The 13,333-nt window shown below is 41.8% G+C and overlaps 2 protein-coding genes across 2 annotated transcripts; one reads left to right on the top strand and one right to left on the bottom strand.

Annotated features, from left to right (window-relative positions):
• Window positions 1-429: 429 nt before the first annotated feature.
• Window positions 430-3,683, top strand: CSUI_000023 (spry domain-containing protein). Its single transcript, XM_068060258.1, has 2 exons — window positions 430-644; window positions 985-3,683. The coding sequence occupies exons 1-2, from the start codon at window positions 568-570 to the stop codon at window positions 1,163-1,165; spliced, it is 258 nt and encodes an 85-aa protein (XP_067927766.1). The 5' UTR covers window positions 430-567; the 3' UTR covers window positions 1,166-3,683.
• Window positions 3,684-7,893: 4,210 nt separating this feature from the next.
• CSUI_000024 (uncharacterized protein) lies at window positions 7,894-13,330 on the bottom strand. Its single transcript, XM_068060259.1, has one exon. It carries the CDS (start codon window positions 13,200-13,202, stop codon window positions 9,150-9,152), a length of 4,053 nt encoding a protein of 1,350 aa, XP_067927767.1. The 5' UTR covers window positions 13,203-13,330; the 3' UTR covers window positions 7,894-9,149.
• Between the last annotated feature and the right edge of the window lie 3 nt (window positions 13,331-13,333).

Genomic DNA, 13,333 nt, shown 5'->3' on the forward strand with positions numbered 1-13,333 from the left:
ATCTTTAATCTATCTTTGATCTGTCTTTAATCTATCTTTGATCTATCTTTAATCTATCTTTGATCTGTCTACGTGTCTATCGTTAGTCTATTTTTGGTCTAGCTATGAGGGTAGGTAGAGGCGTGTCACTGCATGTCCTTTCATTGGGAAGTGAGAGTAGAGTTTCTCTTTCTTTCTTTCTTTTTCTTTTTCTTTTTTGTCATGAATTCTTCTTCTTCTTATTCTTGTTGTTCTTATTCTCGTTCTCTCCTCCCTTCTCTCATCTCTCTTTGCTTTTCTTTTCTTCCTTCATTCTTTTCAACTGCCCTTCCATGCATGCCTCATATATATATGTATCTATATATATGTATAAATATACATATGTGTATGTATCGTTTTCTTTCTTTCTTTCTCTCTCGCTATCTTCTTTTTTCTTTCTCCTCTGTGTGTGTATGTCTCTGCTGGCGTGCATCTTTTCTTCCTCCTTCTCCTCCTTGTTGTTCTTTTCTTCCTTTTCTTTTTCTTCTTTTTATTTCTTCTTCCTTTTCTTTCTATTCTTCTTCTTTTCTTCTTTTGTATTGCGTGTGTATGTGTGTAGGTGCGCATTTGGGGGTGTGCTGTTGGTCGCCTCTCGAAATCCTCGTACGCCACCTTGTCGCATGTCGGTAAGAAAAAGAGAGAAAGCAAAGAAAGGAGAAGAAGAAGAAGACGAGATTTCTGGGATATATGTGCGTGTCTATGTATGAGGAGGCAGTAGAAGAAGCACACAAACCAGCAGCAGGAAGACGAGGAGGAAGAAGAAGAAAAAATTGGCGATAGAAGCCTCCGCAATCGATTCTGGAGTGGTCAGGGTTGGTGAAGCCTTTCGCTAAGTCATCTTTACCTACCCATTCCACACTCATACTCCTTCTCTACTCCAAGTGTAGGTCATGCCTTTCTCCATCCAAGCTGAAGTGTATCTTTCTATCTCTCTATTTTTTCCTCATTTTTGTCTCTTTTTGGCAGGCAACTGATTCGCGAGTGTACGGGGAATCGAGGTGCCATTCCTTCCTCGACGTTGTATTGCTGCCCTCCTCCTTTACGACTTCTTCTTAATCCCTCTGCCTCTTCTTCTTCTCCTTCGTGGTCTCTCATCTCTTCCTTTTCGGACCATTCTGTAGAGCTTCCTCTCATCTACAATCCCTAAGTCTTTTCTCCTTCTCTCTAGGTCGTTTCGTTTTCTTTCGTTTCTCTTGATAAGATGCAAGAAGATTCCTTGCAACGTTCATCGCATGTGCCGACCTCTAGGAAGTCTGTCTCTCCATTTCCATCATCTCCTTCTTCATATTCTATCTATCTGTCTATCTATCTATAGTCTATCTATCTATCAGTCTCTGTCTAGCTATCTTCTCTTTCGTGTTACGTATATATGTAGATCTAGAGTAGGTAGAGGAGAAGCAGCAGAAGGAAGAGGAGGAGAGGAGGTCTCATCGTATTCTTTCGAGAGAGACAAAAAAGAAGTGAGAAAAGCAACATACAAATGACTTACTGCTGTTAATCTTGTTGTGGTAGAGCTCTCTTCTTCTTCTTTTTCTTTTCGTTTTCTTCTTCTTTTGTTTGAAAGAAGAAAAGAGAAAGAGAGGAGGAGAGGTGAGGTGAGGCGAGATGAGGACGAAGAAGAATAAGTGACGCCCCCCCGATCCAGAGGATGAAGACTTCTATCAAATCTTGCCTGAATTCTTCCTCCTCTTTTTCGTCTTTTCCTTAGGAACAACAAGGACAAGACAAGAAAGAAAAAGAAAAGAAAAGGAAGAGAAAGAAAAGAAGAGGGTGTAAAAGAAGAAGAAGAAGGAAGAGAAGAGGTTCTCTCAGCTCGGAGGCATTTCTTTGACTTTGTATCTGCTGCTTTTCTATCTATTTGGTCGTTGCAGGTGTTTTCTTCTTTTCATTATTAGAGAGATATCTCTTTCTCTTCTTTCCCTCTTCTTCTTCTTCTTCTTTTCTCTTCTTTTTTTCTTCTCCGGCTTCTCATCTTCATTGTCTTGAGTTGAGAGAATATGGAGGGATGGTGGAAACCTTAGCCTTCCCATGAAGAAGAAAAAGAAGAGAAAGAAGAGAGAGAAGTGAGTGAGGAGAAGGAGGATGGAGGAGGAGAGAAGGAGGAGGAGAGAATTCCACCCAAATCAAGCCAATCCCCAATCCTTTGCATGCGTGCATGCATCATGTCTTAATGCCGTTGCTCTTGTTCTTTCTTTCTTTTCTTTTCTTTTCTTTCTTTTCTTTTCTTTCGGTTTTTTGTCTTCGAATCCTCTCTACGTGATTGCTGTGGCGGTTCTGCTTGCCTGAAGAAAAAGAAGAAGACAGAAAGAGATGAAGGGAGAGAGAAAGAAAGAGATGAAGGGAGAGAGAAAGAAAGAGATGAAGGGAGACAGAAAGAGATAGAGAGAAAGAAAGAGAAAGAGAAAGAGAAATAAATTAAAGGAGGATGAGGGGAGAGAGAGAGAATTCTCCGTCGTCTTTTTTATGTCGAGTGGCTTGTCTTTCGTTTCTTCTTCTTCTTCATGAGTCTTCTTCTCTCTCAACTAGACTGACTCCCTCTGTATACATAGATATATATAGACATCTCCAGTACCTCTCCTATACGAGCTTGGACTTCTTTATCACTGGTAATGTTATTCCCTATTGGACTCATCTCGTAAAGGACAACCAAGAGGCTTCTTTTTCTCTTCTCTCTCCATTCCTTGCCTATCTATCTCTCTCTATGAATTACATGTCTCGATCTATAGATGTTTCCATGGTATATCTAGTCAGTCATACTTGTCTTCCAAGGACATGTCTGCATCTTCATGCTGCACACATCTATAGATAGACATACATCTATATGCTCTCTCTCTGTATATACGTGTATCTATGTATCTATACACATGCGGGTTCTTCATGACGTCGGGGAAGATTGTCTTTTCTATTTACCTACCATCTAGCCTACACGTGTCTATACATCTCTAGAGAGAGACTTCCATATATATATATATATATACGTGTATAGATACATGCATATAGATGCATGCATATAGATGTATGTATATAGCTCTATCTATAGGCGTATGAAATTTCGATGTTGTTGCCTTCAGTATTTGTCTATGTGTGTGGTTTGCGTGGCTAGAGAAGACAGACGAACTGAAAGAGATTTCTGTCTTTTTCTTTTCCTAGAGGAAGTCGATCTTCTTTCCTTATTTTATCTTTCTTCTTTATTCACGGGAAAGAAGAAGAGGAAGAGAAAAGGACTCCTCATATAAGACGAGGGGGTGAAGCTCCTCTCTCTAAGGAATCCTCCACATAAGAGAGACTTTAGCGAGTTTCTTCTCTCTTTTCTTCTTGTTCATCGAGATGTCTTTGAAAAGAAGAAGAAGAAAGAAGAAAAGAAAAGAGAGAAGAAGAAGAGGAGGAGGAGATGCGTGGTAATGGCCTTGCCTTGCCTCGCCTTCTTTTTCATCGATGTAGTTGCTTCAAAATCTTGTTTTCTCTTCGTCCTTTCTTTCTTCTTTTCTGATAGAGAAAATGTACAGCGGCATGCAAGAATCCTTTATCTTCTTTATCTTGGTATGAGTTGAGTAAGAAGGAGGACGAGGAGGTGTCTTTTCTTCTCTTCTTCTGCTGTATATGTCATTCGTGCCTTGGTACGTTTCTTGTCGTTAATCCACCGCAAACTTTTCATGTGGCCCGAGAAAGAAAGAAAGACACTGCATGCATGCATGCATGCATTCCCTGACTGACTGGCTGATTGAGTCCTGTAGTTAGGAGAATGAAGCTCTCCCATCCAACTACCAAGAAGAAGGAGAAGGGAAAGAAGAAGAGAAAAGAGAGAAGGAATTGCGAAAGGCTGGGTGATATGTGTAGTTTTCTTCTTATATATTTTGCATGTATGAAAAGACGTAAAAGTGAAGAAGGAAATAAACACACAGAATTAGACAGAAGTAGGAAACGCCTGGCTACGACACACACTGCTCGTACAGACACACATACATAGATAGATAGATATATAAATATCTATCTATAGACCTATAGGTTATATATGTATGTATATGCATGTATCTATATGCATATATATATACTGCATTATCCTTACCATTATGAAGAGATAGAAGAATCGAGTTATGCATGTGTGGATAATGCGATAGAATGGAGAAGGAGGAGAAATTGCTTCTTAATCTTCTTCTTCTTCGGCTTCTTCTTGTAGATGGAGAAGAAGATCTAACACGACTTTTCTCTTCAAACAAACGGTCAGGGAGGCACATGCAAATAAAATAGGAAGGCTCTTCTTCATCTTTTTCATTTTTCTTCTCCTCCTCTTCATCTTGGTTGACATAGGAGGGATATGCATGCGACAAAGAGAGAGAAAAAGAGACAAAGAGTGACTGTATGAATGACTGAAAGATGATAAGAAAGCAACGACGACCTCTTAGGCGGTCACAGAGAGAAGAAGAAGAAGACACCTCTGATCGATCGATCGATCGATCTTTTCTCCTCATTCATCCATCCATCCACCCATCACACTCTGACTGCTCCTGCTCTTTTTCTTCTTTTTCTTTTTCTTGTCTTTCTCGGTTTTGTTGATGACCTCTCTACTTCACTCCAGGCATCTTCACAAAGACTTAAGAAGAAGACGAAAAAGATAAGAGACACACTCGGTCAGTCAGGAAGAAGAAGAAGAAGAGAAAGATGAAGTAAGGAAGGCGTAGAAGAAGAGAAGGAAGAAGGTGATCCGTAAGAAGAGCGAGGGGAAGGTAAGAGCAATGAAAGACAAGAAACTTTTCCATGAAGAAAGTAACGGACAGAACTTTAACAGAATGACCTCTCCATTGAAGAGGGTAAAGAAAAGAAGAAGAGTAAGTCTGTCGAAGAATACAAAAAGTACGAGAAAGATAGCAACGACGATAGGAGTAGGAGGAACAAGAAAGAAAGTAGGGGGAAGGGAGGAAGTAAAGACATACTAATAGTTTCTGCGATCGTAGTAAGAGTGATAGCTCTAGATATAGTAGGAATTGTCTACTACTAGTAGTAGTAAGAGAAGAAGAAGGTTGTCTATGAAGTAGAAAAGAAGAAGAAGAAAAGAAGAAGAAGAGGAGGAATGATAGAGAGCAGTCATCAAGGAAGGAAGGAATAGATCAGTTTCTTCCACTTTCTTCCTCAACACATTTCTTTTCAATCGATGTCCTTTCAAGACAGTCGTGTTGTCTCTCTTCTTCTTCTCTTGTCTATTGACAAGAGCGAGAAGAAGAGAAAGAAGAGGTCGGAGAGAGGTATAGATGGGATGCTAAGGATTAACCGTGTTTTCTTATGATGGAAAGTCCTGTCTCTCTCTCTCCTCCCTCTTACGCAGTTTCTTTCATCTCCTCAGTCATCCTCTCTCTCTCTATCTCCCTCCCTCTCTCTCTCTCTGCTTCTCTCTCTCTCTCTCGACTCCTCACGACTCATACGAAAAGAAGAGAAAGAGAGGAATTACTACGACCACTACTCCTCCTATTCCTAATATGACTCCATCCATCCATTCACCTCGTCATTCGTATTTTCATCTGTATCAAATCTCCGCCTCGAATAGTCAGTCAGTCATTCAGTCTCCGTAGAATTTTGCTCTTTTCCTCGTCTTAGCCAAACAAATAGCGGAAGTACTCAAAGCACTCGACGACAACGAATGCTGCAAGAAATACTAATACCATTATACTACTACTCCTAATACTATTCCAACTATGAGTAGTAGTAGTAGTAGGAGGAGGTGGGAAGTAGTAGTAGTATTGTTTCGGGGTGTGGATTCCATACACTTCATTCATTCATACTTCTTCTTCCTTTTCTTCTTCTTTATGCACTTCATGATTAGTATCATTATGAAAACATCAAACAGAGGCTTCGGTAGTATTAAGACTTCTAAATTATACAAAGAAGAAGAAGAAGCACTACTACTACTAGGAGAAGGAGTAGGGAGGCAGGAGTAGTGGCGCCATCATCATAAGAGTAGAAGTAGTAGAAGTAGGAGGGAAAGTCATGAAAGTTCTCTCGAAGAGTTCACATACACATGAGACAGAGAGAGCGAGAGTTCGAGGTACAGGGAGGGGAATGTCTTTCGTTTAGAGTGATGGATGTCCCGCCATTCTTCTTTTCAAAGTCCGTCTCCATGTTTCAAAACACACTCAGACAAGAACGTGTACAGCTACTACTACTACTAGGAGAGCGAGCTATCTCTAAGACTACTACTGCTACTACGTATAGTTGTATGCCTTACAGGTGTAATAGGGGAGTAGCAGTATTTTCAGTAGTAGGAGTAGTAGGGCCATAGTCTCTGTAGTATTAGTAGGCATCATAATAGTAGCACTACTACTACTACTACTATGGCTAATCGTCGTCACAGTACGAGTATTTGTATGTATAGTCATACACCTCCTCCTCCTACTAGTAGTAGTACTAGTAGTAGTGGAAACTACAATAATAATACTAATACTAACAATACTAATAATAATACTAATACTGATAGTATTAAGAATAATAGTAAGGAGAATACGAGTCATAATTACAGGAGTTTCTATAGTAGTTTGATGGGAGGAGTAGAAGCAGTAGTAGTAGTAGTCAGAGTTGTAGTTATGCTAGTAGTAGAAGTAGTAGGAGCAACGGCGACAATAGTGACATAAAAGGTAGAGAGATGCTGCCTTGATAAGATGGTCTTTCCTTCTTCTCGAAATCTCACGGGGTCTAGATACACCTCATAAGAATGCACCTGGAGACATCGCTCTTAATGAAGTCGATACCAAAACAATGAATGACTCTGTGTCGACGGCTAGTTAGATAGAAAGAACTATACGATACTCTTTGAGAGATAAAGAAAACAACTTCTTTCTTCTCCTTTTTTCTTCTTTTTCTACTTGCTCATTCATTCACATAACTATTTCGTCTTCAAGAAATGATCTAGACAAAATAGAGCATGCATCATCTAGGAAGTATATATATATATAGTTCTTTCTATATCTATCTATATATATATAGAGAGATAGCTATGGATATATAGAGGTAGGAGTAGGAGTGTGACTAGATGGGAGGGTAAAAGAGAAGAGATGGTTAAGGTGAGAAATACCCATCGGACGTATGCAACTACACTACGAATGAACATGATCCATATCTTATATTAGTATTGCTACATATCTATAGATAGACCTAAGAAGAACAAGGAGAATAGATCGATTGCATGCACTGTATGTTCTTTTCACAAGATATTCTTACACCTTTGAAAAGCCTTTCTTTCTCTCTCTTCGTTTTTTTCTTCTTCGTCTTCGCCTGTACGAGGGGATGCATGCATGCACTACCTGTCAGCAGAGGATTGCTTCTTTTTCTTTCTTCTTCTTCTTGCATCATCTAGAGATGTGTATGTACCACACAGTCTTCCCACTCTCTTGCCCCGCTTCTTTCTCCTCTACAGCTGAGATAAGAGACGGAAAGCGAAACCGAACATATACGCAAGATAGATAAATAGATCAAAGCTCGGAACCGAAACAAAGACAGAAAGAAAGAAGGTAGTTGGATCTTGACGGAAAGTAGAATTTTCTTCTTCTTCTTCTGTCAATGCCGTTTATGACAAGAAGCAGAAGCTAGACTTCTCGTCAACACGATATGGCTCCGTCGTTGTCTATAAAAGACAATCGATAGCTAGCCAGTCAAACTAGCCAGCTAGCTAGTAGTGAAGCTCAGCAATCAGCGCAGGGCTGCGTTTGTCTCGTTGAAATAATGAAGACGACAAACGAGAGTTTGTTCTGCGATGTCTCTTCTCTCTCCTTTCAACCCAAGCAAGAAAAAGAGAGAAAAAGAAAGAAAAAGATAGACAGATAGATAGATATAGAAAATACACAAAGACAAAAAACCATAGAGGTTAGACAAACAAGAAAGAAGGAGAGAAGAAAAAGAGAGAGAGACAAGAGTGTCTGTTCAAACTGTGGGTATTCTAGATAAGATTCTCTCAGTTCCAATTTAACGAAAGGCCTTGTAGAAGAAGTAGACACGGTCTAGCTACTCAATTGACACGCTTAAAAAGAACGCAAGAGAGAAAGAAGGATGTCTATCTATGCCGTCTATCTCTTTCCTTCTCTCCCCCTTTTTACCTCTTGTTTCTTCATGTGTCTTTAAAACTTCAGATGCAACACAAGGGACTTCGAGTGCAGACCGCTATGGCTAGCTAGCTAGCTAGCTGACATCAATCACATGGTTATGTAGACAACAAAAAAGACAATAAGCAAGCGAGGAAGACAAACTCGACAAGATCTTTCATTCCTTCTTCTTCTTCTTCTTTTCCGAACCCAAGATTGACAGTTGCTTTTCATTGAAAGGAGGGGGGGGGGGAGAACAATAGAGAGAAAGAATCTTTTCTCTTTCTTCTTGGTTGTTTCTAACTACTACAATCTCTCCTCGAGCCAAAACAATTGATAGCTAGCCTTCGTGTCTAGTTCCCCTCATATCTTGTCTACAACAACAACTACTACTGCCTACACGTCTATCCTCTTCTCTCCTCTTTTCTTTTTATGTTTCTTTCCCCATGACAGAAACAGATAGATCCACATTCTATCTCAGAAAGCGAAAGACTCAAGGAAAGCATTCTTCAATCTTCTATCTGGATAAGAATAAGAATCGCGGGGTGTACGTACCGCCTCTTCATTCTCTGCATGCGAACTCCTCTTCACTCCTCTCTCTTCTTCTTCTTTCATTATTTCTCTTGTTCTGTCTTTTGTCTTCTTCTCGTACTGGAACTCTCCCCTCTTCTTTCTTTTCTCTCTCAACAGTAGACGTTTGTTTCTATCTCCACTTCTTCTTTTTCTAGTTCTGCAGTGTATGTACACCTCGTTCTGCTGAAAAAGAGAATACACGCCTTCGCCACCTCGTCACTCCCTTCATGGTGTAAATCCCACTCACATATAAGTCCACCTCTTCTCTTTCTTTCTTTCTTTTCTTCTCCTTTTCTCTTCTTCCTTCACATCCTCTCTCACTTTCCTATAGTTATTCTCAACCCCCTTTTTCTCTTAGCTAGCTCTTCGCAGCCTTTCCTATCCTTCTTGACTGCATCTTGTTGTCATCGTTCTTGAAAAGCTCTTTCTTCTTCTCTTCTTATGACTCAGAAAACTTTTCTTTCGCTGCCACCTCTCCTCATTTCTTTCTCTATCTTAGAGAAATTTCTTTGGTGGCACAGGTGTGGCTGTGGGAGGGGTGGCGGTTGTCGAGGGGGTGGCTAGCCGCATGTGAGCTTCGAGTGTCTTTCCAAATCGATTCAAGAAGGTATGGCTAGCTAGACTCATCTGATTGACATCATCATGTATGAAAAGATCTTCATCTTCTCCCAGCTTTCCTCCTTCTCCTGTTGTGGGATCTTCTTCTTCTTCCTTTAGAAAACCGTTCTGGCTGATACCCCGAGGTGTACATGACGAAGAAGAAGAAGATGAAGAAGAAGAGATACACACCGGAGATCTTGCGGAACACGGGCGTCCGAGCGCTTCTTCTTCTTCCTTCTCGTTTACTTGACTCTGCATGTTCCCCCGGCCTTGGAGATGAGAACAAGAAGAAGAGAAAGACTGCGAAGTTAACGAAGAAGAAGCGTAAGGAGGATGAAGAAGAGAATGAGAATGTGTAAGAAAAGAAGACGAAGAAGAAAGGAGAGTCTTCTTTCCTCTCTCGTCTTCCTGCTGGGACTTCGTCAAAGCGAACTTGGTAAGAAGAGGCGAAAGAAAGCGCTTCTCGGAAGTTGTAGAAGAGGAAGGTACGAGCGTTTTCTGCTGGAGATGGAGGCGGGTTGATAGACGATCGTTACGGCTATCTTGATGAGAGCTAAGGGGGAGAAGAAGATCTCGAGAGACGGAGGGACTCTTCTCTTCGTCTCCTCTCGCTTTTCTTTCTCTATCGAGATGATGATCTACCGCACGAGAAGGAAGAAGACAATGAGACGAAGAAGAAGAAAGGTCTTTTGACACTTGTGTATGAACAGAAGAAGAAGAGAGATAGGGAGATGTATGATGAGGGTGGGAATGGAGAGGCAAAGAGGCTAAGACGTGGTCGTGTCTACGGGAGAGACAAGAGAGGTCTTCGCCTATCGCTTTTCCTTTCGTCTCTTGATTCCTGTATAAGAGAGGAGAATAGCTGGAGCTATGCAGAGAATGCTTATTTCTTTCTTTATCCAAAACATCTCGAAGGCGCGTAGACTGTAGAAGCTGCTCTTGTGGATAGAAGGCCTGAGATTTCGAGAGGGAATGGGGGAATGACGATGAAACTCCTTGAGGTGTATATACACCCCGTTGGTGGCGTTGTTCTCCTTCTCTTTCTTCTTCATCTTCTTCGTCATAAAACTTTCTCTCATCGACTGAAGAAGAAGAAGAAGGCGATAAAGAAGACGAAAGAGCGGCCATACGACTGCCATTTGCCTCACGACTTGAGAGGTTTTCTGGATTCTCTAGGAATCGATCCCTGGTAGAAAGAGAAGCAGAAGAAGAAGGATGCGCATGATATGGATGAAGAAAGAGATCCTTCTTGTCGATCTTTCCCGTAAAATGATCCTCGAGATTTAAGACTTCTTGTAGGGCGCTATCTGACGTCGTAGTTCTTCTCTCTTCCGACGAAATCCCCGCTGACGAAGGCAGTCTATCAGATGAGAGAGGAGGAAGACAAGGAGACGAAGAAGAAGAAGAAGAGAAAGAAGAAGAAGGAAGCTCATCCAAGGAGGAAGGCATCTGTCGACTATGAGAAAGGAAACCTGCTTCATTAAAGGCAAGTGACGATGTATTCTTATCGTTGTCCTTCTTGGAATGATGAACAGAAGAAGAAGAGAGGTGATAAGATGACTGGTAGATATTCATCTTTTGGCCTTCGTACAAGTCGTTCTTTCTCGCCTCTTTGTCTTCTTCTTCTTCATCTTTTCTTCTTTCTTGAGAAGCACCGTTCTCTTGATCCGGTCTCCTTTCTTCTTCTTTCTTCGTGTTCCTCCTCCTCCTCTTCTCCTCCTCCTCCTCTGCAGCAGCGGCAGGCATCTTGTGGGTATGCGTCGTTGATACCATCCTATCACTTCGAGCTTCCTCACGCTCCGATCTATAGGCTTCTACAAAGGCTTCCCAGGCTTCGATCGCGGCTTGTTTGGATTTAACTCTCTCTTCTGGAAAATTCTCCGATGGCTCATCAGACGTCACCTCTCTCTCCTCATTCTTCTCCTCTTTCTCTCTTCTCTTGGACGAGAAACCCACCTGACGAGAAGACTTCTCCTTATTCTTTTCTTCCTCTTCTTCTTCTCCGACTGGATAGACTTCCCTCTTCAAGGCATTTCTTCCTTCATGGCCTCCCTCTTGGAGATGTCTCTGGATGAGAGTTTGTATGAGTTCTTTCTGTTGGAGAAGCTGAGAATGGAGCTGACCTTCTCGAGATAAGGAAGAGGAAATTTTGTCTTCTCGAGTTGTCTCATTCTCCTTTTTCATGAGAGATCTATCTCGCTGACGATAACTTTCCTCCTGATCCTCTTCCTTTATGCAAGGTCCCCTTTCTTCTTTCATGAAGACTTCCTGTCTCGATGACTCGGCTGCAAGTGGAAGATGAAGATGTCTTGGAGTCTCTGTCTCGATCTTCTTCTTCTTCATTTTTTCTTCTTCTACGGTCGTAGAGTAATTAACAGGCCTCGTCCTTTCAAGAGATAATCCTCGCGTGTCGTAGTTTTCTTTCTCTTTTCTTTCGCCTTGATACTCTTCTTCTTCTTTCTCTTCTCTTCTCTGTCTTCCTTCATTACGCGATGGAGACACAGAAGGAGAAGCAACAGGAAGGAGAGAAGAAGAAGAAGACGGAGGAGCAGGAGGTGTACATACACCCGAAGGAACCATCGAATTTCTCCTTGTTGACGACGTCCCCCTCATACTACTGCAAGGATGAGCACTCTGCTGATAAGAATGGCGACTCTCCTCGATCTTCTTCTTTTCCTCGTCGTTTCTTTTCCCGCCTAGTTGACTTGCTACCCCTGGTCGATGTCTTCTCATTTCTTCTCTTTGCTGGTTCAAGTATATTTCCAAATCACTCGCTGATACAGGGCATGCGTAGGCATATGACGCAGAAGAAGAAGATGAAGAAGGAGGAAGAGGAACGGCGACACCTTCTCTTTCTCTTTCTCCTCCTTCTTCTCTTTCAGTTTCTCCCCCTTCCTCTCTAGGAGGTCCACTCGTATGCCTTGTATTTCTCACAAGGTATGAAGACGAAGAAGTAGAAGAGCAAGAAGAAGAAGAAGATGGGTAGGAAGAAGAAGAAGTAGAGACAGAAGGAGATGAAGATTGTTGTCTTTGTATGAACCGTTCAGCAGGAGAAGAAGCTGCACGGGGAGGGATAGGCTGAAGATTCGGGCGACCACCTGCATGTGAAGAAAAAGAAGAAGAAAGATGAAGAGAACTGCGAGCTTGAGAAGAAAGACTCTCCTTATCATTTTTCTTACTATGAAGATGAGGTGAAGCATGAAGATGGGGGAGAAGACAAAGAAGAAGACGCTCTTCTTCGATGGTTGCTCTATAGCTACTTCTACTTCTACTACTACTAGGTGTAGGTGGGAACGCCCCGTTAGCTGTAGAGACAGGAGCTCCCTCCCCCTCATTCCTCAACACAACGGGAAGAAAATATCTCGGCGAATCTTCGTGTTCTGCTTTCTCAGTCTTATCATGAGGAGGAAGAGAAAGAGAAGCCTCACATGAAGAAGAAAGCAACTTACTTGGACTGGTACGTCTCTCTATCACTGGAATTGGGTGAAGAGAAGTCTTCGTCTCTAGGCCGTGTCTTTCTTCTCTCTCTGCTTCTTCCTCTCTTGAAGAGATCTTTTGATCGGAAGAAGAAGAAAAAGAAGCAGAGGAAGAGGAAGAAGAAGACGAAGTTTGTAGAGGAAGCGAAGGTAAAGAAGTCTTTTGCATTCTTTCATGGTGTGATGGAGCCGAGAATGGAGAAGCTAAGGCGTCACGATAAGTCCAGCCTTCTTCTTCTTCTCCTCTTCCTTCTTCTCTCTTTTCGCTTTCTCTCTTTTCACGAGACACTTGATAAGATGGAAGAGAAAGAGAAGAAGAAGATTTAGTATGAGAATGCGAAGATTGAAGATGCTGGAAGGGAGGCGACTGAGGAGCCAAGATTTCAGCAGATGCCGGGAAGACAGAAGAAGAAGAAGAAAGTGTAGAGAACGNNAGACAAGAAGAAGACGAAGAAGACGTGATTCTATCCATCGTAATTCTTGTGCTAGTTCGAGGATGATCTTCTCTCGCCTTGTCTTGGGTCGAAGGTGTCAATGCTAAAGAGAAGACTTGATCTCCTCCTCTACTATTCTTATGAAGCTCTCCATCTTCTTCTTCTTCTC

Source organism: Cystoisospora suis (genome assembly GCF_002600585.1).
Source record: "Cystoisospora suis strain Wien I chromosome Unknown contig_15, whole genome shotgun sequence".
NCBI classification, from domain to species: Eukaryota; Apicomplexa; class Conoidasida; order Eucoccidiorida; family Sarcocystidae; genus Cystoisospora; species Cystoisospora suis.

Coding starts and splice junctions, on each gene's coding strand:
- CSUI_000023 (XM_068060258.1), top strand. CDS start 568: ATGTGTGTAGGTGCGCATTTGGGGGTGTGCTGTTGGTCGCCTCTCGAA. Junction 645..984: donor CGCCACCTTGTCGCATGTCG/GTAAGAAAAAGA, acceptor TCTTTTTGGCAG/GCAACTGATTCGCGAGTGTA.